At 46.4% G+C, this 24,084-nt stretch overlaps 2 protein-coding genes across 3 annotated transcripts in view; one reads left to right on the top strand and one right to left on the bottom strand.

Annotated features, from left to right (window-relative positions):
- Positions 1–24,084, top strand: part of LOC120910546 (zinc finger protein 850-like) — a 1,103,195-nt gene that overhangs the window by 435,763 nt on the left and 643,348 nt on the right.
- On the bottom strand, positions 7,331–15,988 carry LOC120909998 (zinc finger protein 260-like). Of its 2 annotated transcripts, none has more exons than XM_040321818.1 (4): positions 15,954–15,988; positions 15,683–15,838; positions 13,323–13,461; positions 7,331–9,386 (listed from the first exon to the last, which is right to left on the bottom strand). In XM_040321818.1, exons 2-4 carry the CDS (start codon positions 15,782–15,784, stop codon positions 7,522–7,524), a joined length of 2,106 nt encoding a protein of 701 aa, XP_040177752.1. In that variant the 5' UTR covers positions 15,785–15,838; positions 15,954–15,988; the 3' UTR covers positions 7,331–7,521. The 2 variants fall into 2 exon arrangements, with proteins under 2 accessions (XP_040177752.1, XP_040177753.1); XM_040321819.1 differs by lacking the exons at positions 15,683–15,838; positions 15,954–15,988 and adding exons at positions 14,684–14,833; positions 14,943–14,977.

The following is a 24,084-nucleotide window of genomic DNA, read 5'->3' on the forward strand; positions in this document are numbered from 1 at the left end:
CCTTCATGTTTAAGATCCTCTCCTTCATCTGTAAACCCCACCCCTTCCTCTTTAGGCTTCACCTCTTCCTGTTAAAAAGCCACTTCTGCAGAGGTGGTGGAAGAGAGAAGGGAGTGAGACAGATAGAGGGGGGTGACCGAGAGAGAAGGGGGTGATGAGACAGATAGAGGGGGGTGAAAGATAGAGAAGGGGATGAGACAGATAGGAGGGTGACCGGGAGAGAAGGGGGTGAGACAGATAGAGGGGGGTGACCGAGAGAGAAGGGGGTAAGACAGATAGAGGGGGGTGAAAGATAGAGAAGGGGATGAGACAGATAGAGGGGGGTGACCGAGAGAGAAGGGGGTAGGACAGATAGAGGGGGGTGACCGAGAGAGAAGGGGGTGAGACAGATAGAGGGGGGTGACCGAGAGAGAAGGGGGTGAGACAGATAGAGGGGGTAACCGAGAGAGAAGGGGGTAAGACAGATAGAGAGGGGTGAAAGATAGAGGGGGGTAACCAAGAGAGAAGGGGGTAAGACAGATAATGGGGGGTGAAGGATATAGAGGGGGTGAAAGATATAGAGGGGAGTGAGACAGAGGGGGTGAAAGATAGAGAAGGGGGTGAGAGAGACAGAAGGGGTGGTGAAAGATAGAGAGGGGGGGTAAGACAGATAGAGGGGGTGAGAGGGAGAGGGGAAAGAAGAGAATAGGTGGGTACACTTAAATAGAGGGCCTTATCACACCCATTGGCAGACATTGGTATTAGGCCTGGCATGCTTATTAAAAAGTAGGTACCAGGCCTTCCATCCTCACCTCTGCCAGTGCATGGGCAAGCATCTCCGTCCATTCAAGTGAATGAACATTGAAACATTCAGGATATGGTGAATGTGCGGCCAGGGTGGTCTCTCACTCCCCCCTTGCGATCACAGGCTTGGTGATTAACCCATGCAATGCTGTCTGACACCAGGAACTGCACCGTACAAAGGGGCTGTCAGGCCTGGTTCACACCCATGCATTTTTTTTGTGCGTTTTTAGTTTTGCAGAAACACACTACAGTCCCATTTTACATGGTTTCCTATGGATCATGTTTACATTTATGGAAAGGTCCAAGGACTATTTTCTGTTTTTTTTGTTCCATAGACGTCAATGGATCAAAAAGGTGTATTGAAAAAAGCAAAATGCACCTGGAAAAAGTGCAACCTGCATAGGTGTGAACCAGGCCTTAGAGAGCCCATGCGTGCTACAGGGTGGGGAGAGGGAAGACAATACTCAAAGGATCCAACAGGTCATCAGCAAAGAAGAAAAACACACAACTTCTGCCCCTGTATCCAGTGTCCCCACCCTACCTGAGCTAGGGAGGAGCCCAGCCACCATGCCGCTATGCACTCTGCATTACCCACCCTGATCACAGGACTTGGGGGGTGACCTACTGCTTCCCTAAGGCCCCTTTCACTCTGAGGCGTTTTAGCGCAAAAAATAGCGCATAAATAACGCCTGAAATAATCCTGCCCCAGCATTCTCAATGTGAAAGCCTAAGGGGTTTCACACTGAGGCGATGCCCTGGCGGGAGGAAAAAAAATCTCCAGCAAGCAGCTCCTACATTGCTACTTCCCATTGAAATCAATAGGAAACCGCGGTAATACTGCCGGTGACTTGTCCTCAATGTTCCCCTAACGGGGAAGTTCCTTCACTGACTGCGCAGGCGCAAACTTCCCGACGGAAATCTCCGAACCTCGCCCGGCATCCAGGCTCATTCTTTAACATCCCTGTGGATTGGAGGATGTTAAAAAAAGGCAGGAGGCCGAGCGAGCCGTCCGAGCGCAGCGAGCCGTCCGAGCGCAGCGAGGACGTGAGGCCGACTGGCCACTTACCTCGAAATCCACATCGCCCTGGATGTCGGCCGCGGTTCAGGGATTTCCGTCAGCAAGTTTGCGCCTGCGCAGTCCTTGAAGGAACTTTCCCGATAGCTGGAACCATCTTAGCACATCAGCTTGCGCATGCGCTGGAACTTCCACGATAGCTGGAACCAGCACGGCAGATCACCGGTAATGCGCCTCTGCAGAGGCACATTGCGAGCGGTATTAACCCTTTTTTGGCCGGTAGCGGGGGTTAAAACTGCACCACTAGCGGCCGAATAGCGCAGTAAATACGACAGTATAGCGGCGCTAAAAAACGTGCCACTATACCGCTACCGGGCCCAGTGTGAAAGGGGCCTAACACATCTCTAATGTGTGCAGCCCGCTCCTCCCCACCGCCTCGGACCAGGCTTGGTTCTCCAGGTGGCTGCTCTCTGCTGAGTTCTCCATTGAGATCCACCAACTCCTGGACAAGAGAGATGCGTAGATGAGTAATATGGAGGGGGGCAAGCTGACCGCTCTGGGCCAAGAACTATGGACTGTCAGCGCTGGCCCCCCCCTGCCCACACTTTCAGCAGCCCCTATGAGGCCCCTATGAGGGTACCGCTACATTTGGGGGCTCGTTCCGGAACCACCAAATGTAGCAGTACCCTCATAGGGGTTGCTGAAAGTTGTGGGCCCACCTGTCACCTCTGCCCAGCCCAGCATTCACCCCTCGGTCACTCTTGAGACAATGAACAGATTAGTACTTTGTTTTTATTGAGGGGAATTTAACTTGGATGGGTAAGGGAATTATGAGATGCCCAGAAATAAATTGATGCATCACTTAGGACCTCCTCCAGCACATCACTTGTTTGCAGATTATCTCCTCTCTCTCTCTCCTGAACAACACTTCAACTCCCAGGACTTGCTGGCACATTGTTAGGCCCAACTCCGACTCAGTCAGGCCTTCTTAGATGCCTTTTGCAGGCAGGGACCGTGGGCCCACCGCCCCTTTGATGTAGCAAAGCAATGATAGCAAAGTCCATGTGTGCTAGCTGTCCCATGGCGGACTACTGCTCCCAGCTAGTCCTCTTCGGGCCCTGCCAGCCCTCCTGGCCGCAGCTGCCCAAATACACTGCTCATAACATCACAGTCCTTCCTGTTGGCTCTACATCCATCTCAGACTGCACACTCCCAGTGCTCCGGCATGCCTCCCCAGCTTCCTGACTGTGCCTGTCACTCACCAGCCCTCCTGTCTGCACTCTGGTGGCTCCCGCCTGAAGACTTGTCCGGCAGCAATAGCTCCTGCTGTCCTCGTTGGTTCCTCTCTATGCCTCCTGTCCAGATCCTCTTTGCTTGCTGATAAGGCCTCTGTCCTGCACCCCAACCCTCAGTCCCCAGGTTAACCACCCCCCAGACTGGGGAGCGCCCTCAAAGGACCCAACAGCCTAGTACTTCTTCTACAGTTCTTCCACCCGACAACTGCTCCCCAGCTGGGCTGACCCAGGTTATATCAAGGAGGCCTGCCCCCTGCCAATCCTAATTGGGGATTGGTCAGGGCTCCCCAAGACAGCTCCGCCTCTCTTCCACTCCTCTCGAATCATCTAGAAGCCAGAGGGAGGTAACCAAAAGGTGATGCTATCTGTGAGTCACCAGCCTACTCTGAGCCACTCCCAGCCCACACAGATCAAAACAAACAGGCCTAGCTTCTAGCTAGTCCTGTCTAAATTTACCTGCTCTGACAATCTCACCTCTAGCACCTACCTAGGTAGAGGGTGCTACACACAACTTTTACTGTCTAAAATAAAAACCCATTGAAACTTTTCAGATGTGTCCGTGTTCTTGGTCCCAGGTACAGAGGTGGGTCCACACTGAAAGTTAGGCAGAGGGACCTACCAAATCCAGTGGCTCATCCAGGGAAAGCTCTATGAAATGTAATTGTATTACAAATTAGAGGAATAGAAAGAGGAACTAAGTTTTGGAGAGTGGTAGCCAGCACCTGGGTTTTTACCATGTGGGTTGAAAGGATCATGTCTGGGGTGGAAAGCAGAAAAGACACCGCTCCACGTGAGACAATTAGGACGCCTGCCTCCCAAACGTGTTCTATTGGATTGAGGTTAGGATTCTTCCACCCAGGGCTGGTGCAAGGATTTCTGACACCCTAGGCGTGACCTAATTTTGCCACCTCCCTTGGCTCCGCCTCTGGAGCCACCCCCTTTACCATGCTCATGTGACAGGAGCCGGCGCCATACCGGAGGCATCAGCTATGCTTCCTCTAGTGCCTACCCTGTTCTTCACACTGATGCTCGAAGATGGCGGATTGGGAACCCACAATCTAGGCTTGCTGACCCACCATCCCAGAGCAGGAGGTGGCAGGCCACATCAGAGGGCCATTGGTTGGGCAACCCTACTGTAAGTGATGCCTTGTGTGTTTCCATGTGGGGGCCTCCACGCCTCAGCAGCTGGACACAGATGATGGCTAGGAAGGTCATCATGTGTGTGGAGAAGGAGGAGAAAGCCTCCATAGAATAGGCCCTGGCAGCATTACATCACCCATCCATATGGAGCAATGTATAGACAGACATACCTATACCAGTGCAGGAGGGGAGGAAAAAAAGAGGGAGAGAGGAGAAGAGTGGGTGAGAGGGGAAGGCGGTGGGAGAGGAGGAAGGGGGAGAGAGAGAAGGAGGACAGGGGAGAGGAGCTGGGAATGGGAAGGAGGGGGCTTCAACTCTATATATCTATATTAGGGTCATAAGCAGTCCACCTGTTGGTAAACACTATATTTGCCAAAAGTATTGGGACACCTGGCCATCCACATATGGCAATCAGTGCCCACAAATGGGCACTGACTGGCACCATTATGGAACAAATTAAATCAGTGATGCCCAACAATGCCACCCATCAGTGCCCATCTATCAGTGACCACCAGTGCCCATCTGTGCCACCTATCAGTGTCACCCATAAGTACCCATCAGTGTCACCCATAAGTACCCATTAGTGCCGCCTATGAGTGCTGCATACCAGTGCTACCTATCAGTGCCCATCTTCAGTGCCCGTCAGTGCAACCATATTAGCACCCACCATTGAGGAAGAAAACGTACTTATTTACAAACAAAATAACAGAAACAAATTAAAAACTTTTTTTTCTCATTTTTTTTTTTTATTTGTTGCGCAAAGAATAAAAATCGCAGAGGTGATCAAATACCACCAAAAGAAAGCTCTATTTGTGAGATCAAAATGATAAAACAAGTAGTTTGGGTAGAGTGTAGCATGACTGCGCAATTGTCATTCAATATATATATTATATTTCTTAATTTTCCCAAATAATTCTGACAAAAAATGACAACTTCAAAATACTTGCCATGCCTCTTACTAAATACCTTGGACTGTCTAGATTCCAAAAAGGGGTCATTTGGGGGTTATTTGTACTGTCCAGGCTTTTTTGGGCCTCAGGAAATGAGAATTCGACCCATGTATGACCTGCATAATGAAGCAGTCCAGGAAGAACCTTCGACAGGAAGAATCAGTAGTCCGTTAATACACACCCAACACAACCTTATAGAGAACACAAGTGCCAACCACTTAGCCACTGTGATATGCTTTATTAATTAATTATACATTCTCTGGACCAATAAAAAGGCAGATTTTTTTCAGTTATTAAAAAAAAAAAAAATAATGACTTGCAGAAACCAATCAAAAATAACAAAGAAGTCCACTGGTTGAATTGGATGTTCCTGTCTTCGTTATATTTAGCCATTTCTTCTTCGGTGCTTGTTTATTGGTACGGTTGTCCTTGTATTGTCACGATTGCCCAATTATTGCCCCATGTGTTGTTATGATTGCCCAATTATTGCCCCATGTGTTGTTATGATTGCCCAATTATTGCCCCATGTGTTGTTATGATTGCCCAATTATTGCCCCATATATGGTCATGATTAACCCATATATTGCCCCATGTTTTTGTCATGATTTCCCAATTGTTGCCCCATGTATTGTCATGATTGCCCCATATATTGTCCCATGTTTTTGTCATGATTGCCCAATTATTGCCCCATGTGTTGTCACGATTGCCCAATTATTGCCCCATGTGTTGTCATGTTTGCCCCATATATTGTCCCATGTTTTTGTCATGATTGCCCAATGTGTTGTCACGATTGCCCAATTATTGCCATGATTGCCCAATTATTGCCCCATGTGTTGTCATGATTGCCCCATGTTTTTGCCATGATTTTCCCAATTATTGTCATGATTGCCCCATGTGTTGTCATGATTGCCCCATATATTGTCCCATGTTTTTGTCACGATTGCCCAATTATTTCCCCATGTATTGTCACGATTGCCCAATTATTTCCCCATGTATTGTCATGATTACCCAATTATTGTCCCATGTGTTGTCATGATTGCCCCATGTTTTTGTCATGATTACCGAATTATTGCCCCATGTTTTGTCACAATTGCCCAATTATTGCCATGATTGCCCAATTATTGACCCATATTTTTGTCATGATTGCCCAATTATTGCCCCATGTGTTGTCATGATTGCCCCATGTTTTGTCACAATTGTCCAATAATTGCCATGATTGCCCAATTATTGTCCCATGTTTTTGTCACGATTGCCTAATTATTGCCCCATGTGTTGTCACGATTGCCCAATTATTGCCCCATGTATTGTCATGATTGCCCAATTATTGCCCATGTGTTGTCATGATTGCCCCATATAATGTCCCATGTTTTGTCACGATTGCCCAATTATTGCCATGATTGCCCAATTATTGCCCCATATTTTTGTCATGATTGCCCAATTATTGCCCCATGTATTGTCATGATTGTCCAACTATTGCCCCATGTGTTGTCACGATTGCCCAATTATCGCCCCATGTATTGTCATGATTGCCCAATTGTTGCCACGATTGCCCAATTGTTGTCACGATTGCCCAATTGTTTCCCCATGTATTGTCATGATTGCCCAATTATTGCCCCATGTGTTGCCAGTGTGTTATCCACCTTTGCGGGGTACCTGCTCTCACAATTTCTAGTGTGTTGCCCATGTGTTGATGTATTTGCCCATGGATGACCACAGTTATGATATCATCAAGGTAAGTGTGTTTTCTATAGTACTATAATTGAATCGTGGGAGGCCCATAACTGTTAAATCCCACCCTGAAACGCTTTAGTATTGTGTGCCATGCCTCGAATACATTGTGGCACACAGTGTGCATCACTTGAGTCTATCCTCCTCCTGGATCAGTGGTCTCCAAACTTTTGAAACAAAGGCCCAGACTACTGTCCTTCAGGTTTTAGGGAGCCGGGGTGTGGCTAGTGGGAGTAGAAAACACCCTGCCATGAGTAGGAGTAACCAATGCCCCATGACTGGTTTTAGTGGGAGAATTGGTGCTATCCTATCAAGGGAAGGAATAGTGCCCCATTGTTGGTATCAGTTGGAGGAATAGCCCACTGGTGTCCATGGGAGGAATAGTGCCCCTAATGTGGTGTCCGTGGGAGGAATAGTACCCCATCATTGGTATTCATGGGAAGAATAGTGCCCCGTCATTGGTGTCAGTGGAGCCCCAAGGGCCGGATAAAGGTGAGCAAAGGGTATCTGGCCTGCGGACCGCGGTTTGAAGAGCACTGCCCTAAATAATCTGAGGCTTACAGGGTTACAAACGTTCTCTGATATACTTATATCTCTAGAGTTCCTGGGTCTACATATTTGTTATGAAGGACTCCCCCTGCTCTGTTAGCCCACATGAATTCTCTGGTGTTCGAGAAGGACTACTCTCTTTATGAAACATTTCCCGCTCTCCCGAACAGGAGTAAGGTCGCTCACCCGTGCGATTCCTCTGGTGTCTAAGAAGGCTTCCTTTCTCTGCAAAACTTTTCCCGCACTCTGAACATGAATATGGGCGCTCACCCGTGTGAATCCTCTGGTGTTTTAGACGGTCACTGTTTTGAATGAAACCTTTCCCGCAATAGGAACATAAGAAAGGACGATCTCCTGTGTGAATTTTCTGGTGTTTAGAAAGTTCTCCTTTCATAATGAAAGATTTCCCGCACTCTGAACATGAATAAGGACGCTCACCTGAGTGAATTATCTGGTGTGCAGTGAGTGTTTTCTTGCTTATGAAACATTTTCCACACTCCAAACACGAGTAGGGACGATCGCCTGTGTGAGTTCTCTGGTGTATAAGAAGGGTTCCTCTCTCAGTGAAACTTTTCCCGCACTCTGAACATGAAAAAGGACGCTCACCTGAGTGAATCATTTGGTGTGAAGTGAGTGTTTTCCTGCTTATGAAACATTTTCCGCACTCCAAACATGAGTAGGGACGATCGCCTGTGTGATTTCTCTGGTGTACAAGAAGGTTTGCTTTCTGAGTAAAACCTTTCCCGCACTCTGGACATGAATAGGGACGGTCACCTGTGTGATAATTCTGGTGGATGAGGAGATGTTTTTTCTGAATGAAAGATTTCCCACATTCTGAACATGAAAAAGGACGTTCACCTGTATGAATTTTCTGGTGGGTAAGAAGGTTTCTTTTCTCTTTGAAACATTTTCCACACTCTGAACACGGATAAGGACGCTCACCTGTGTGATTTTTGTAGTGAGTAAGAAATGCTTGTTTCTCATTGAAACCTTTCCCGCACTCTGAACATGAGTAAGGAAGCTCACCTGAGTGCGTCCGCTGGTGTGCAAGAAGGCTTCGTTTCGCAGTAAAACTTTTCCCGCACTCTGAACACGAATAGGGACGCTCACCCGTGTGAATCCTCCGGTGTTTAACAAGGTCACTGTTTTGAATGAAACCTTTCCCGCAATCTGAACATGAGAAAGGACGTTCTCCCGTGTGAATTCTCTGGTGTTTAGAAAGTTCTCCTTTCTTAATGAAAGCTTTCCCGCACTCTAAACACGAATAGGGACGCTCACCTGAGTGGACCATCTGGTGTTTAAGAAGGTCACTGCTTTGAATGAAACCTTTCCCGCAATCTGAACATGAGTAGGGACGTTCTCCTGTGTGAGTTCTCTGGTGTACAAGAAGGTTCGCTTTCTCAGTGAAACGTTTCCCGCACTCTGGACATGCAAAGGGACGCACACCTGTGTGAAATTTCTGGTGCTTGACCAGATGTCCCTTCTGAATGAAACATTTACCACACTCTGAACATGTGAAAGGACGTTCACCCGTGTGAATTCTTTGGTGGGTAAGAAGGTTTTTTTTCTCTTTGAAACATTTTCCACACTCTGAACACGGAAAGGGACGCTCGCCTGTGTGATTTTCGCAGTGATTAAGAAATGCTTTTTTCTTATTGAAACATTTCCCGCACTCCGAACACGAATAAGGCTCTTTTGCTCCATCAACACTGTGAGATCTCAGATGGATGTCAAGAGGTACAGAATGTGATCGATCAGAAGATCCTCCAGGATCACAGGGATCTGTTGGTCTTTCTAAATGAGAAGAAGATCTCTTATGTATGTTTCCAGGAACAAGATTTACACCTGTAGAATATTGTGCAATGCCGTCACAATCTGGAGATAAGAGAAGATGTCCCTCGTTGGTATTCCAGACATAATGTCCATCTGTTGGAAAACAAAATATATATATTTTTATAAATATACTTCATGCGTTACATTCAGGATCCAGGTGTGTTGGTCTACAACTCAACATTCTCATAGATCTGGCAATGAACTGAGTACAATCATAACCTTTTATATGGTGTACAGTATCTCCTCCTCATTGGATGGGAACATGACGTTATATTGAGGAATGGAGATGGACCCTTTATATGAAACATTTAGCTGTGGAGTAGATACATCGACGATGTTGTTATGGTCATCCTCTAAGTCTCCTCAATTTTTTTTTCCCTTACTGAACACATTTGTTGGGAACATGAGGTTATATTGAGGAATGAAGATGGACCTTTCATATGGTGTACAGTATCTCCTCCTCATTTGTTGGGAACATGAGGTTATATTGAGGAATGGAGATGGACCTTTCATATGGTGTACAGTATCTCCTCCTCATTTGTTGGGAACATGAGGTTATATTGAGGAATGGAGATGGACCTTTCATATGGTGTACAGTATCTCCTCCTCATTTGTTGGGAACATGACATTATATTGAGGAATGGAGATGGACCTTTCATATGGTGTATTCTGATGGTGGGGTGGCTCTTGACATATAATGTAAGGTGAGGGGATGCGCTGGATATCTAATCTTACAGATACAACCGGCCCTTTTTGAGGGCAATCATAATGCCCATGCGGCCCACGATAAAATTGAGTTTGACACCCCTGGTGTACAGCATCTTCTCATTTGTTGGGAACATGACGTTATATTGAGGAATGGAGAGGGACCTTTCATATGGTGTACAGTATCTCCTCCTCATTTGTTGGGAACATGACGTTATATTGAGGAATGGAGATGGACCTTTCATATGGTGTACAGTATCTCCTCCTCATTTGTTGGTGGACCTATTAGCCACAGGGTGCTATTCAGGTCCAGGGCCGTGGTCCATCCCTATGAACCCCAGAGATGGCCCCTGCCCCCACCTATAACTGGCCTTCACAACCGGAGCACATGGAAGGGCAAATGCATGCAAGACAAAACTATTAGAACGCACGTGCTCCCATTGTGGAGATCCTCATACTGTAAGAGAAACCCAGCTAACAAGCACGCATTGGCGCACAGGCACGGGCATACCAGGATGTGCACAAGAAAGGGCATGCACTGGCACATGCAGGGGCGCGGGCCGGCGTGTGTGCACACAGGTGTGCGCATTGGTGCGTGTGTGCGCACACGTGCGTGCATTGGCGCCAGTGAGCCCATTTAACCAGGCAATGACATACACACTTTGCTGAGTGGTCTTTCAGCTTGTTTCCTGTTACCAGACCTGTTCCTGTTTCTTGTGTCTGACCCGGCTTGGATCTCAGCCTGCCTACCTGTGACCTTGGCTTGTGTTGACTCTGCTCCTGCCTTATGTTCCTGCACCTCGCTGCACGACTGTGTACCAGACCCGGCCTGTATCCTGACTTAGTCTCTGCCTCACGTCTCGGTACCTGCTCTGCTCGGCTGTTGATGACCCCCTGGCTTTCGTTCCGCCTACGCTTCCTCCTGCTGTTCCAGCAACACAGAGTTCCTGTCTTCAGTACCTGCCCAGTGATCTCCAGCCATCAGGTCTCTGCCAAGGCCCAGCCGGAGCCATCTACTACATCGGCCCTTGTGCCAATCTGTGTCCTTCACTGCCTGTCATCTCTACCAGGGGCGTTGGACAGGAAGTGCAAGAGAAGCCCCCCTCTACTGCTTGATCTCCACCAGGTACGTGACACATACATTTAGAAGGTTAGGACTCCAAGTGATACAGGGTGCCATATAGAGGCCTTGCAGCTTACTCATGCATTTGCAAATGTGTGCTAACTAAACCCCTATTTTTAACGCAGAATGTTGGACAGGTTAATTCAGTTTGTAAGCAGACTGGCTGGTGAGTTGAGATTGGAATTCTCTCTGGTTTTGGCTTTCATGCGTTTGCCCTTCCACGTGCTCCTTGCTGTGAAGGCCAGTTAAAGGTGGGGGCAGGGGCCATCTCTTTGTTACTGGTTTAGATTTGGTCAGGGGAGACACTGGACACCTTTGCTGCCATTGTGCTATGTGCTGGGTGTGCCTTTAACCAGATGGTCACCGGTCATCTCTATGACTGTCAGAGGCCCGGGTGAGACATTATGATGTCACGCCCGAGTACCCGGAAGTAAACAAAGCTGCAATCGTGGCTAAAAGCATGAGATCTGTGAATTTTTTTTTCCGATGTCATGCTTTCCAGCCTGGAGGAGAGATGTGGGGTCTTATTGACCCCGCATCTCTCCATAAAGAGGACCTGTCACAAAATATTCCTATTACAAGGAATGTTTACATTCCTTGTAATAGGAATAAAAGTGATAAAAAAAAATTTAAAAAAAAAATAAAGTAAAAAAATAAGTACATTAAATTAAAACTCCCCTTTCCCCAGTAGCTCGCGTGAACGAGAACGCAAATCCCGTCCACATATGTAAATGCCGTTTAAACCACACATGCGAGGTATCGCCGCGTGTGTTAGAGTGAGAGCAATAATTACAGCGCCTCCTCTGTAACTCTAAACTGGTAACCTGTACAAAAAATTAAAGCGTCGCCTATGGAGATTTTTAAGTACCGAAGTTTGGCGCAAATTCCACGAGTGTGCGCAATTTTAAAGCACGACAAGTTAGGTATCTATTTACTTGGCGTAACATCATCTTTAACTTTATACAAAAAAATTGGGCTAACTTTACTGTTTTGTTATTTTTTAATTCATGAATTTTTCCAAAATAGGGTGTCTGCTAAAAAAAAAAAAAAAAAAATTATATATATATTCTAAATACGTTTCTAGTGATAAAATTATGATTTTTACATGAAGGAGAGAAGTGCCAGAATAGGCGCGGTATGGAAGTGGTTAAGGAGGATTGGGCTACCTCAGGCCCACCTGCCCATTATCTATCTATTAGAATGCATGTCCTTCCATTGTAGAGACCCTCATGAATTTAGGCGGTTAGGCCTACAAGTGATACAGGGTGCTGAGAAGAGGCCTTGCATGCGTTTGCAAACGTGTGCTAACTAAACCCCTCTTTTTAACGTATACTGTTGGCCAGGTTATTTCCATTAGTAAGCAGACTGGTTGGCGAGTTGAGCTTGGAATTTTATCTGGTTTTGTCTTTCTATGAAACCCAGACGCTGAAAACCCTTCTGGGGTTTTTCCCACCATTATGGGCAAAGTCCTGACCATTTATAGTGTCCAGTGACATTGACACCCTGTCACCCAGAATCTCTGACTTTACTGTAATAATTGGGACTGTGTTTGGAATGTATTCACTTTACAGTGTAAACTTTTCAAACTCTAATGCCGCATACACACGATCATTTTTCGGCATGTAAGAAAACGTCGTTTTTAAAAACGTCATTTTTCAGTTTCTGAAAAACCGAAAAAAAAAAAATTCAAACATGCTGCATTTTTTAATGTCGTTTTAAAAAATGTAATTTTTCGGGCTGTAAAAAATGATCATGTGTGGGCTAAAACGATGTTTTAAACCCGCGCATGCTCAGAAGCAAGTTATGAGATGGGAGCGCTCGTTCTGGTAAAACTACCATTCATAATGGAGTAAGCACATTCATCACGCTGTAACAGACAGAAAAGCGCGAATCGTCTTTTACTAACACAGAATCAGCTAAAAGCAGCCCAAAGGCGAAAAGAACTTCCCCTTTAGAGTGACGTTGTACGTGTTGTACTTTGCTAGAGCATTTTTTTTTAAAACGATGGTGTGTGGGCAACGTCATTTTTAATGATGAAGTTGGAAAAACTTTGTTTTTTGGACATGATGAAAAACTATGTTTTCTTTCATGTCGAAAAATGATTGTGTGTACGCGGGATCAGAACTATTTTCTTAACCACTCAGAGCTCAGTTTCAGTTCCTATAACAGACCAAACAGTCTTCCATAGTGCCTATACTTACTTATGTCGTTAGGTAGAGACATTTCTTCCTGTTCACTTTTCATAATCATCCCAACCTCCTCTATGATTGGCTGATCACCCCCCACATACGTCTCCTCTTCTTCTTTAACCTCAGCTTTTATATTAATCCGTTCTTCACCCTACACCAAAAATAATAGAAAACATAAATTAAAGCTGAACTCTGGGCAGATATAAAAGACACAAATGACAGCAGCTCTGTAATCATTAAAACATTATTGATTTTTTTTTATAAATATAAGCAGTGTAAGTACCTGAATGTGACCTGATATCAGGCTCTTGCAGTACCTGTGCATAAGAGCTCAGACTGGGAGAGGGGAAACAATGAGCCAATCAGCTGTACTGCAGAGTAGAGTGACAAAGAGGAAAGCTCATCAGTCCACTCCATCTCCTTTTACTGTCCAGTAACAGGCTGGGGAAGATACAAGACCGGCAGGTGTATTGACCCAAAGCAGAGATAAATTAGGTCTACTGTCCATTTCCTGTGAGTCTAGGAAGCCCTTGACCCATTCCCTAGTGGCACATTGTCACGTCGGCCTGGACTTACCAGAGCAAAGAACAGCACCATGTCATTCTGTATGCACCCCCCCCCCCACTGGAGGAACACAAGAAAGAAGAGGACCAATGATTACATATGACTAGACTTAAAGCGGAGGTTCACCCTAAAACAATTATATACCATTCCAACCAGCATACTGCTGACATGTACATACCGTTTTATACTTCTTTTTCTTTTCAGACTCCCGTGGGGAATATGCGTTCCTATGAAGAGGCGTAGATGATTGACGTGCGGCTAAGGCGCGTCACGCGTTCCGAAAATAGCCGGACTGGGACTCGGCTCTATACAGCGCCTGCGCACAGACTAGGAGCTGACTGCGCAGGCGCCGTATATAGCAGAGTCCCAGTCCGGCTATTTTCGGAACGCGTGACGCGCCTTTGCCGCACGTCAATCATCTACGCCTCTTCATAGGAACGCCTATTCCCCGCGGGAGTCTGAAAAGAAAAAGAAGTATAAAACGGTATGTACAGCGAAAAAAAAAAAACAGCATACTGTACATGTCGGCAGTATGCTGGTTGGAATGGTATATAATTGTTTTAGGGTGAACCTCCGCTTTAAGACCCATAGAAGAAAGGAACGAATAATGATTTTAATAAGGCAAAAAATATGGGGGATGAATAAAGAAAGCTGCTCAGAGAAGGAACTGGAAATGGGGATGGGTGGTTTGGGGAGAAAGGCTGCACTTCAGAAGTAGAAACAAGCAATAAAACAAGAGACTACATAGAAGAATGTCATCTCACAAAGTATAGAAATGTTTCTGTGTTCTATACAACAAATCCACCTACCTGATGATGGTGAGGGATGGTGTGATCTTCCTGTGTGGAATTCCGGGAAGAGAGAGGACAACATCCTCCCATAGACGGCTGAGCTCCACTCACCAACCTCTCTTCTTCTTCCTCTTTAATCTCAACTTTGATATCTTTTGGTTCCTTTTCCTAAACCCCAAAAATTATAGAATATATTTATAAAAAACAGCAAGAGGTTACATAAAAGAATGTCCTCTCACAGCTTAGAATTCTGTTCTAGTTGCTCAGTTCCACCTACCTGATGATGGTGGGGGATGGTGTGACCTTCCTGTGTGGAATCCCGGGAATACAGAGGACGGGGACATCTCTCTGGTGGGTTCCCATTACTGGATCCATCTGTAGGAAACACACACACTGACTGAATACATTGTTTCTATGCGTTTATCAGATGATGGGGGATCTAGGTGGACCCTCCGTACTGCTCTCCTTTACAATAATGTGCACCACCATACAGTTTGGGCCCCACTGTTAGCTGGGAATACAGAGGACGAGGACATCTCTCTGGTGGGTTCCCATTACTGGATTCATCTGTAGGAAACACACACACTGACTGAATACATTGTTTCTATGTGTTTATCAGATGATGGGGGATCAAGTGGATCCTCCGTACTGCTCTCTCCTTTACAATAAAGCGTCCTTGTAGATTTCATTTGACTCAATGTGAAGGTCTACAGATCCTCATTCATAAATCTATAGTCTTGAACAGTTACTGTATTTAGTGTTCATTACTCACCTGTGCCGTTATCTAGAGAAGGTTCCTCCTCTTTAGTTGTCACCATCATCCCAAATTCTTCCGTAGACTCCTGATAACCCATCACAGTCGTCACCTCTTCCTCCCCTTTAACCTCATCTTTCACAGACATCTGTTCCTCATGCTAACAGAAAGAAAAGTAAACAGTAAAATGTGAAGCCCAATAGGATAACAGAAGAGTGCAATCTCATACAGTCTAGAGTCAATTTTATGTTCTTCCCATCTACCTGATGATGGTGAGGGATGGTGTGATCTTCCTGTGTGGAATCCCGAGAAAAAAGAAGAGGACCTCCCTCCTCCACAGACTGCTGAGCTCCACTTATAAACATTTCTTCTTCTTCCTCCTCTTTAATCTCAGCTTTAATGTCTTTCAGTTCTTCATCCTAAACCCCAAAGATGATGGAATACATTTGTAAAAATGAACAAGAGATTACATAAAACATTGTCCTCTAATAGATTAGACTTATTTTTGAGTTCTATTTGTTTAGTACCACCTACCTGATGACGGTGAGGGATGGTGTGACCCTGCTGTGTGGAATCCCGGGAATACAGATGACGGGGACATCTCTCTGGTGGGTTCCCATTACTGGATCCATCTGTAGGAAACACACACACTGACTGAATACATTGTTTCTATGTGTTTATCAGATGATGGGGGATCTAGGTGGAGCCTCCGTACTGCTCTCTCCTTTACAATAATGTGCACCACCCTACAGTTTGGGCCCCACTGTTAGCTGGGAATATAGAGGACTGGGACATCTCTCTGGTGGGTTCCCATTACTGGATCCCTCTGTAGGAAACACACACACTGACTGAATACATTGTTTCTATGTGTTTATCAGATGATGGGGGATCTAGGTGGATCCTCCGTACTGCTCTCTCCTTTACAATAAAGTCTCCTCTTACCCGGTGATGTGAGGGGCGGCTGGTTCTCCATCATGACGTCCTTGTAGAGATCCTTGTGTCCTTCTAAATACTCCCACTCCTCCATGGAGAAATAGACAGTGACATCCGAACATACACAATGATACAGTCACCATCCAGCATCTGCTAGAGATAAAAGACATTAGAGTGACTATGAAGTAGGATTGCCAACCGTCAGTAAACTGACAGTTTGTACAAAATAATTGATTTTTACAACTGTCTGTAGATATCAGGGGCTAATAATTTGTTATGTGATGATATGATAACTCAGGCAAATTACTTGTAATGAGTATTGTCAGTGTGTGTTTATACTGTTTAAATATTGATTGCCTTTGTTTTTAATCTGAGTTCTGTCACTTTTTAGCCGGCCAGTAAAAATTATGCTCCGTTAGTAAATATTTCATGTTTTGTCAGTAAAAAATGCTGTGGGAGGTTGACAACATTGCTATGGAGGAAGAGGACGGACATGACGGGGGTTACTGGGTGTGAATATAAAATAATATCTTATTACCTTCTCTGTTGCCAGCTCCAGCAATGTCTCCTCTCTACTTCCTCACACCTCACCTAGAATTTCTTTGTTAGCCCTCCCCCCCACATAATTTCCTCTTGCTAGTATGTCACTTCCTGTCTGTCTATCACTTCCTGTCTGCATCTGACATCACTTCCTCCCCATTTGTGGCATCACTTCCTGTGTCGGTATATTCATGCTTTTCCTGTCTCTGTGTTCCACTATGATTCACATTTTTGTTCTACTTAAAGTGGGGGTTCACCCTTAGAGGGCACTTTTCCCCCTTAGATTCCTGCTCGTTTTTACTAGGGGAATCGGCTATTTATTTTAAAATATGTGCAGTACTTACCCGTTTACGAGATGCATCCTCTCCGTCGCTTCCGGGTATGGGCTGCGGGAATGGGCGTTCCTTCTTGATTGACAGTCTTCCGAGAGGCTTCCGACGGTCGCATCCATCGCGTCACGATTTTCCGAAAGAAGCCGAACATCGGTGCGCAGGCGCAGTATAGAGCCGCACCGACGTTCGGCTTCTTTCGGCTACGAGTGACGCGATGGATGCGACCGTCGGAAGCCTCTCGGAAGGCTGTCAATCAAGAAGGAACGCCCGCTCCCGAAGACCCATACCCGGAAGCGACGGAAGAAGATGCAGCTCGAAAACGGGTAAGTACTGCTCATATTTTAATACAAATAGCCGATTCCCCTAGACCGAACGAGCAGGAAGCTAAGGGGAGAATTTTTTTTTTTTTATAAATGGGTGAACTCCCGCTTTAATAAAATAGGAAAAGATCTCCACTTTTACAGGAATGTCATTAAAGCGGAGGTCCGGCGTTAAAAAAAAAAAAAAATCAAAAGTCAGCAGCTACTAACACTGTAGCTGCTGACTTTTAATAAGCACACTTACCTATCCAGGTTGCCCGCGATGTCGGCCGATCCGTCGAGCGTGGCTGGTCCCAGTGCCGCCATCCTCACTAAGGGAAACAGGCAGTGAAGCCACCCGTTTCCTACTGTGCATGCGCGAGTCGTGCGGCTATTTGTGAATGGGAGCTATGTGTGTCCCAAAAGGCAGCGCGCCTTCATTTCCCAGGAGGCTTCGCAAGGAGGAGAACACAGAACCTCACCGGAAAAGAGGCAGATGAGGACGATCTGTCTAGTAACAGTAATTTATGGTAAGTATAAAAAAAAAAAAAAAAATTGCGCCTTTTTTTTTTGGGCTGGACCTCAAAAGGGGAAGTCCTATCCATTATCAGTATGTGAATATTATAAGATAACGCTGCAGGGGTTAGAAAAAAAATAATAGAAACCACCAGATCATGAAACCATCTTAATCATTTGACATCTGAAAGGTTCACCCCTCTTCCTGACGAGGCCATTATTTGCGATACGGCGCTGCATTAATTTAACTGACAATTGCGCAGTTTATTGTATTATTTTATATAAAATAAATATAAAATAGTATTGTAAGCTTACAGGAGCAGGGCCCTTCTCACCCTCTTGTTTTCAATTGTACTGTTGGTGTATTGTCTCCCTTTATATTGTAAAGCGCGGCACAAACAGTTGGCGCTATATAAATCCTGTTTCCTTGTGCCTTCATGGCAGCATACGCATGGTTGCTCCACCCCTGGCCAACCAACAGGACCAGTATAACTCTATGAAAGAGAGCGACGCCCCCCCGCCCCATTCTGTTTTCTATTCTCAAGGCCACACAGGATCATGGATTTGTCAGCCCCTGCCTCACCGAAAAAATGGTGCCGCCATTCAGGTTCATGCTCTCCTGAAATGAGGTCCCGCCATTTGGGCTGCTAAATGCGCTGAGGAGTGGGCCAGCGGAAGGCTGTTATTTTGAAGACATCACACTGAAGGTGACCTTTCTAGTAGCTGTTACATCAGGGTGCCAAGTCTCAGAAATTCAAGCTCTAGACTCTCAATATCCCTATACAGTGGAACCTCGGATTGCCAGTAACGCGGTTAACGAGCGTTTCGCAATACGAGCACTGTATTTTTTTAAATCCTAACTCGGTTTGCGAGTGTTGTCCCGCAACACGAGCAGGATTCAAGCCAAAGCAGTGTGCAGTACCGCCGTAGCCTGAGGTTGGAGGGCGTGGAAGCCGAACGGCGCCATTCGGAAATGATCAGAATGATGCCATTCTCGAGCCTTGCTGAGGTCTGCCGAGCTATCCTCTGGCCTTTTTGTGTGTTCCCGAGGCTCTCTGGCGCCCCCCACCTCTGGCCGCATGCCATTAAAGTCAATGTGAAACAAATTATTTTCGTTTCCATTGACTTCAATGGGGAAACTCGCTTTGATATGCGAGTACTTTGGATTACGAGCATTCTCCTGGAACATATTATGCTCTTAATCCGAGGTTCCACTGTATCATTTTCTATCCAGACAGGGTAGTCCTTCAGCCTAGCCATCAATTCCTACCTAAGGTCCCTTCCATATATTACTCCAATCAGGAATAGGTCCAGCCAGCATTACCAGAAGTACAGAATTAATCAAAGATGCACTAATTGAATGTAGCAAGAGCCTTAATGTCCTACATCTCTGCTACTCTACACTTCCGTAAAGATGAAAGATTATTTGTAGTTCCCAGTGGCACAAGCAGCATTGAAGCGCACAATACCCGGATGGATTGTGTGGATTATACACAGGGCTGACTGGGGAAGTAGGCTTCCTGGGCCAGATTCACAAAAGAGATACGACGGCGTATCTCCTGATACGCCGTCGTATCTCTGAGATACGATTGTCGTATCTATGCGGCTGATTCATAGAATCAGTTATGCATAGATAGCCCTAAGATCCGACAGGTGTAACTGTGTTACACCGTCGGATCTTAGGCTGCATTTCTAGGCCGGCCGCTAGGTGGCAATTCCATTGCGGTCGGCGTAGAATATGCAATTGACTAGTTACGCCGATTCACGAACGTCCGCTTTGCCTGTCGATCTAAATTTACATTGTTTCCGTAGAGATGCGTCGCGTAAAACTAAGCATGCCCTCTAGGTGGTCTAAGCAATGTTAAGTATGGCCGTCGTTCCCGCGTCGAATTTTTATATTTCAAGTCGTCCGTGAATGGCGCTGGACGGCATTTACGTCGAAACCAATGACGTCCTAGCGACGTCATTTATCGCAATGCACGTCGAGAAATTTTGGGGACGGAGCATGCGCAGTACGTTCGGCGCGGGAACGCGCCCAATTTAAATGGTGCCCGCCCCATTTGAATTAGGCGGGCTTGGGCCGAGCGGATTTACGCTACGCCGCCGCAAGTTTACAGGTAAGTGCTTTGTGAATCAGGCACTTACGCTGTAAACTTGCGGCGGTGTAACGTAAATGGGATACGTTACGCCGCCGCAGCGTAACGTAGTTCTATGTGAATCTGGCCCCCTGTTCCTCAGAAATTGAATGTGCACTCGACAAGAGGGATTTCATCTTCATGGGCAGCCTTGGCAAAGGTCTCCCCTGAGATAATCTGCAAAGCAGCAAGCTATTCCTCGTTTTCCACATGTATGGCTCACTACAGCCTAGATCCAGCTAGTCTCACCTCCCTGGATTTTGGGAAGAAGACCTCACAATTTTCTGTTTCGTAATAGTCCATTAAAAATTCAGTTTTCCTCAGCCTTCCCTCCCTAGTAGCGAGTTATTTACATGTATATGCTACCATGACGACACCAGGAAAATGGAAAACATACCTGTCTGTAATTTCCCTTTTCTGGTGCCTATCCGCGGCAGCATATCCCCCCCCCGTTCTTATTCTTGTAGCTGAATTGAGTCTAGTTACGAGAATGTGGGCGGGGGGGTTGCTCTCTTTTATAGAGATATAATTGTCCTGTGGGTTAGCCGGTGGTGGAGCAACCAACCATGCGTATGCTGCCATGGATAGGCACCAGGAAAGGAAAATTACGGAAAGGTACGTTTTAAATTTTCCATTATAATAATATATTTATTACCTCCTCTGCTGCCAGTTCCAGTAATGTCTCCTCTCTACTTCCTCCCAACTCACCTCTCACCCGGAACTTCTTTTCTGTACTTTACATCACTTCCTGTCTGTGGGCTTCACGTGAGATCAATGCTTAAAGGGGTGTTCCAGCATTTTTTTAAAGCGGTTGTAAACCGCATAAACTTTTTTTTTTTTCCCCCAAACCTGCAATGCAAAAGGCATAATAGGCTAGTATGCACCGCATACTAGCCTATTATGAAATACTTACCTCGGAACGAGGTGTGTACCACTTACCTGGTCCACGCCGAGCAGGATGTCATCTTGCTCCGGCGTGTCTTCCGGGTATCGCCGCTCCAGCGCTGTGATTGGCTGGAGCGGCGATGACGTCACTCCCGCGCGTGCGCGCGGGAGATTTAAGCCATGGTAAGCCATGTTGTAGGCTTACCTGTAGGTAAAAGTCCAAATAGTGGGTTTACAACCACTTTAAGTTTATTAAAAGTCAGCAGCTACAAAAAGTGTTGCAACCCGCCACAGTTATTGCCTCTGAGGATACACCCCCCCCCCCCCCGTTCCCATATACTATTCCCTATGCACTTTACATCCCCCTCCCCCACATCCCCAAATTCCTCCCTGACTGCCACGCAGACACCACAACTGAATGACATCCCTTCCCAAATGACCCCCTTCCCCCCTAGGGTTGCCACCTTTTCTACAAGTCAAACCCGAAACTTTAGCGGCGCACAGCAAACATTTTTTTGTAGTAGAAACTTTACGCCCGCGACCCACGGCTGGACAATAGCACAGCCATACCTCCCAACTTTCTGAGATGGGAATGAGGGACACCTATCAGCAAAAGTATGTAGGCATAGGACACACCCCCTTGCCACACCCCCTTTAAGAAGAACTGTACAAAAAAAATAAGATTGGTTAAACCCATAAGTGCTTTTTTTACCACTACTATTTCTTTATATTGGCTTTTGGAATTTGCAAATGCAGCAATTTAGAAATCAGATGAAAGGTTTAGCGCTGGGAAACACTTTTTGATAGATAAAAAGTGCATTTTATATACATCTGTATAGATCAGACCAAAATGAGGGACAAATGAGGAGAATGAGGGACAGAAGGACATTGCTCCAAATCAGGGACAGTCCCTCGAAATCAGGGACAGTTGGGAGGTATGGCACAGCATGTACCTGTACGTGCATGTTCCCAGCCGTGCCATTCTGCTGATGTAAATGTGCAGGAGGCGGTCCTTAAGTGGTTAAATTACATTAAAGGAGTTCTCCAAGCTAAAACTTTTAACCCCCGCTGTGCCCGGGCTGTAAAACTATACAAAATAAACTTTCACTTACCTGCCTACGATCCCCCGTTGTTCCGATATCGCCGTCCCGTTCTCCGGTCCCGGTCTGTTCCACTTCCTGCGGGTCGGTGACTCACAGTGCGCTCAGCCTATCAGCGGCCGCAGCAATGTCCCGTCGCGGCCGCTGATAGGCTGAGCGCACTGTGAGTCACCGACCCGCAGGAAGTGGAAGAGAACGGGACGGCGATATCGGAACAACGGGGGATGGTAGGCAGGTAAGTGAAAGTTTATTTTGTATAGTTTTACAGCCCGGGCACAGCGGGGGTTAAAAGTTTTAGCTTGGAGAACTCCTTTAATATTTATATGAAGTTAAATACAAGAGTCCCCCTTTACATCAGAGTCCACAGAGTTCCCTTTAACTGTACAGGGGACTCTGCAGACTTTGATGTAAGGGAAAACTCTAGGGACTCTAACATATGGGATGCTCTGAGAACCCTGATTTAAAGTGGTTGTATACCCGCATATGCACTTTTTTTTTTTTTTTTACACCTGCAAGACAAAAGACATAATAAGCTAGTATACACCACATACTAGCTCATTATGAAATACTTACCTCGGAACGAGGAGAAGAGAACTTACCTGGTCCACGCCGAGCAAGATGTCATCTTGACTTGGCGTGTCTTCCGAGTATCGCCGCTCCAGCGCTGTGATTGGCTGGAGTGCCGCTGCAATCAGCGCCGCATTGCGAGGGGAATATCTCCTAAACCGTAGAGGTTTAGGACATATTCTCTATACCTACAGGTAAGCCTTATTATAGGCTTACCTGTAGGTAAAAGTTTAAAAAAAGGGTATACAACCGCTTTAAGGGGAGAACTCTGATGCGCGGAGAGGACTCTGATGTAAGGGGGAACACTGTGGCCTCTGGTGTAAAAGGGAACTCTGATGTAAGGGGTTCTCTGAGAACCCTGATTTACCTTACTGTACTTACTGTACTTACTCCGAGGCAGGAGAGAGAAGGGGGGAGACTTCAGTCACAGACAGGGATGGATGGTGAGTTCACTCACCCCTTGGCAGTCAGCACCTCTCATGCAGATGTATCTGAGGCTGCTGGACTTCAAATTTCCAGACACAGAGGGGGGCGGGAGGAAGACTTGCAGATCGAGCCCTCTCTCCTCTGCTGTCTGTGTGTGTGTGTGTGTGTGTGTTTGGCAGGGGGATTGTTGGTGCTGGCTTTGGGCAGCACGAAAGAGAGTATAACAGACACTCTCAGCTTAGACAATTGCAGTCAGCAACCCTGCTATTCCAGTCTAAATAATGTGTCTGGGTCTCAGGCAGTCTGAAACCCGGACACATGATTCCAAACCTGAACCGTTCGGGTGAATTCTGGACAGGTGGCAACCCTATTCCCCCCCCACCAACAAAAATCCCTTCACATCCGCCTCCAGTGGCGGTCCATAGGCGACGCCCCCCCCCCCCCCCCCTTTTCCTGTAGTCATAAAAAAAAAACGGGCCTTTAAGGCTTTTAAAAATGTGTTTTGCAGCGCCGCGCAAATAACATACACTCATGCATTGCATAAGTGTATGTTATTGTGGCCAGCCTATTCAGATAACCGGACATTGGGCGCCGATTATCTGAATAAGGACAGCTGGTTGGCTGTACGGAAGTGCCTATCAGAGCCAGCGGCTTTCTCAGTACAGCCCTTCAGCTCCCGGATGTCTTATCCTTGGAAGATAGTGGGCTACGTCCCTTGGATAAGACTGACGTCCGTCTCAGCCAATCAGGTTCACTGATTCTGGTTATCAGTAACCTGATTGGCTCAAGCGTCATCGAGGGCGGCAGAAGACATCGAGGGACCGTGGAAGGAGGATGGCGAACCCCAGAAAGGTAAGTGCCGGGCGGGGGTGGGACGGGCAATCTGACTGGCAGCATTTTAAAGGGCACAGTGGGGACAATTGATGTGGGCA

Source organism: Rana temporaria, chromosome 8, assembly GCF_905171775.1.
Source record: "Rana temporaria chromosome 8, aRanTem1.1, whole genome shotgun sequence".
NCBI lineage: Eukaryota > Metazoa > Chordata > Amphibia > Anura > Ranidae > Rana > Rana temporaria.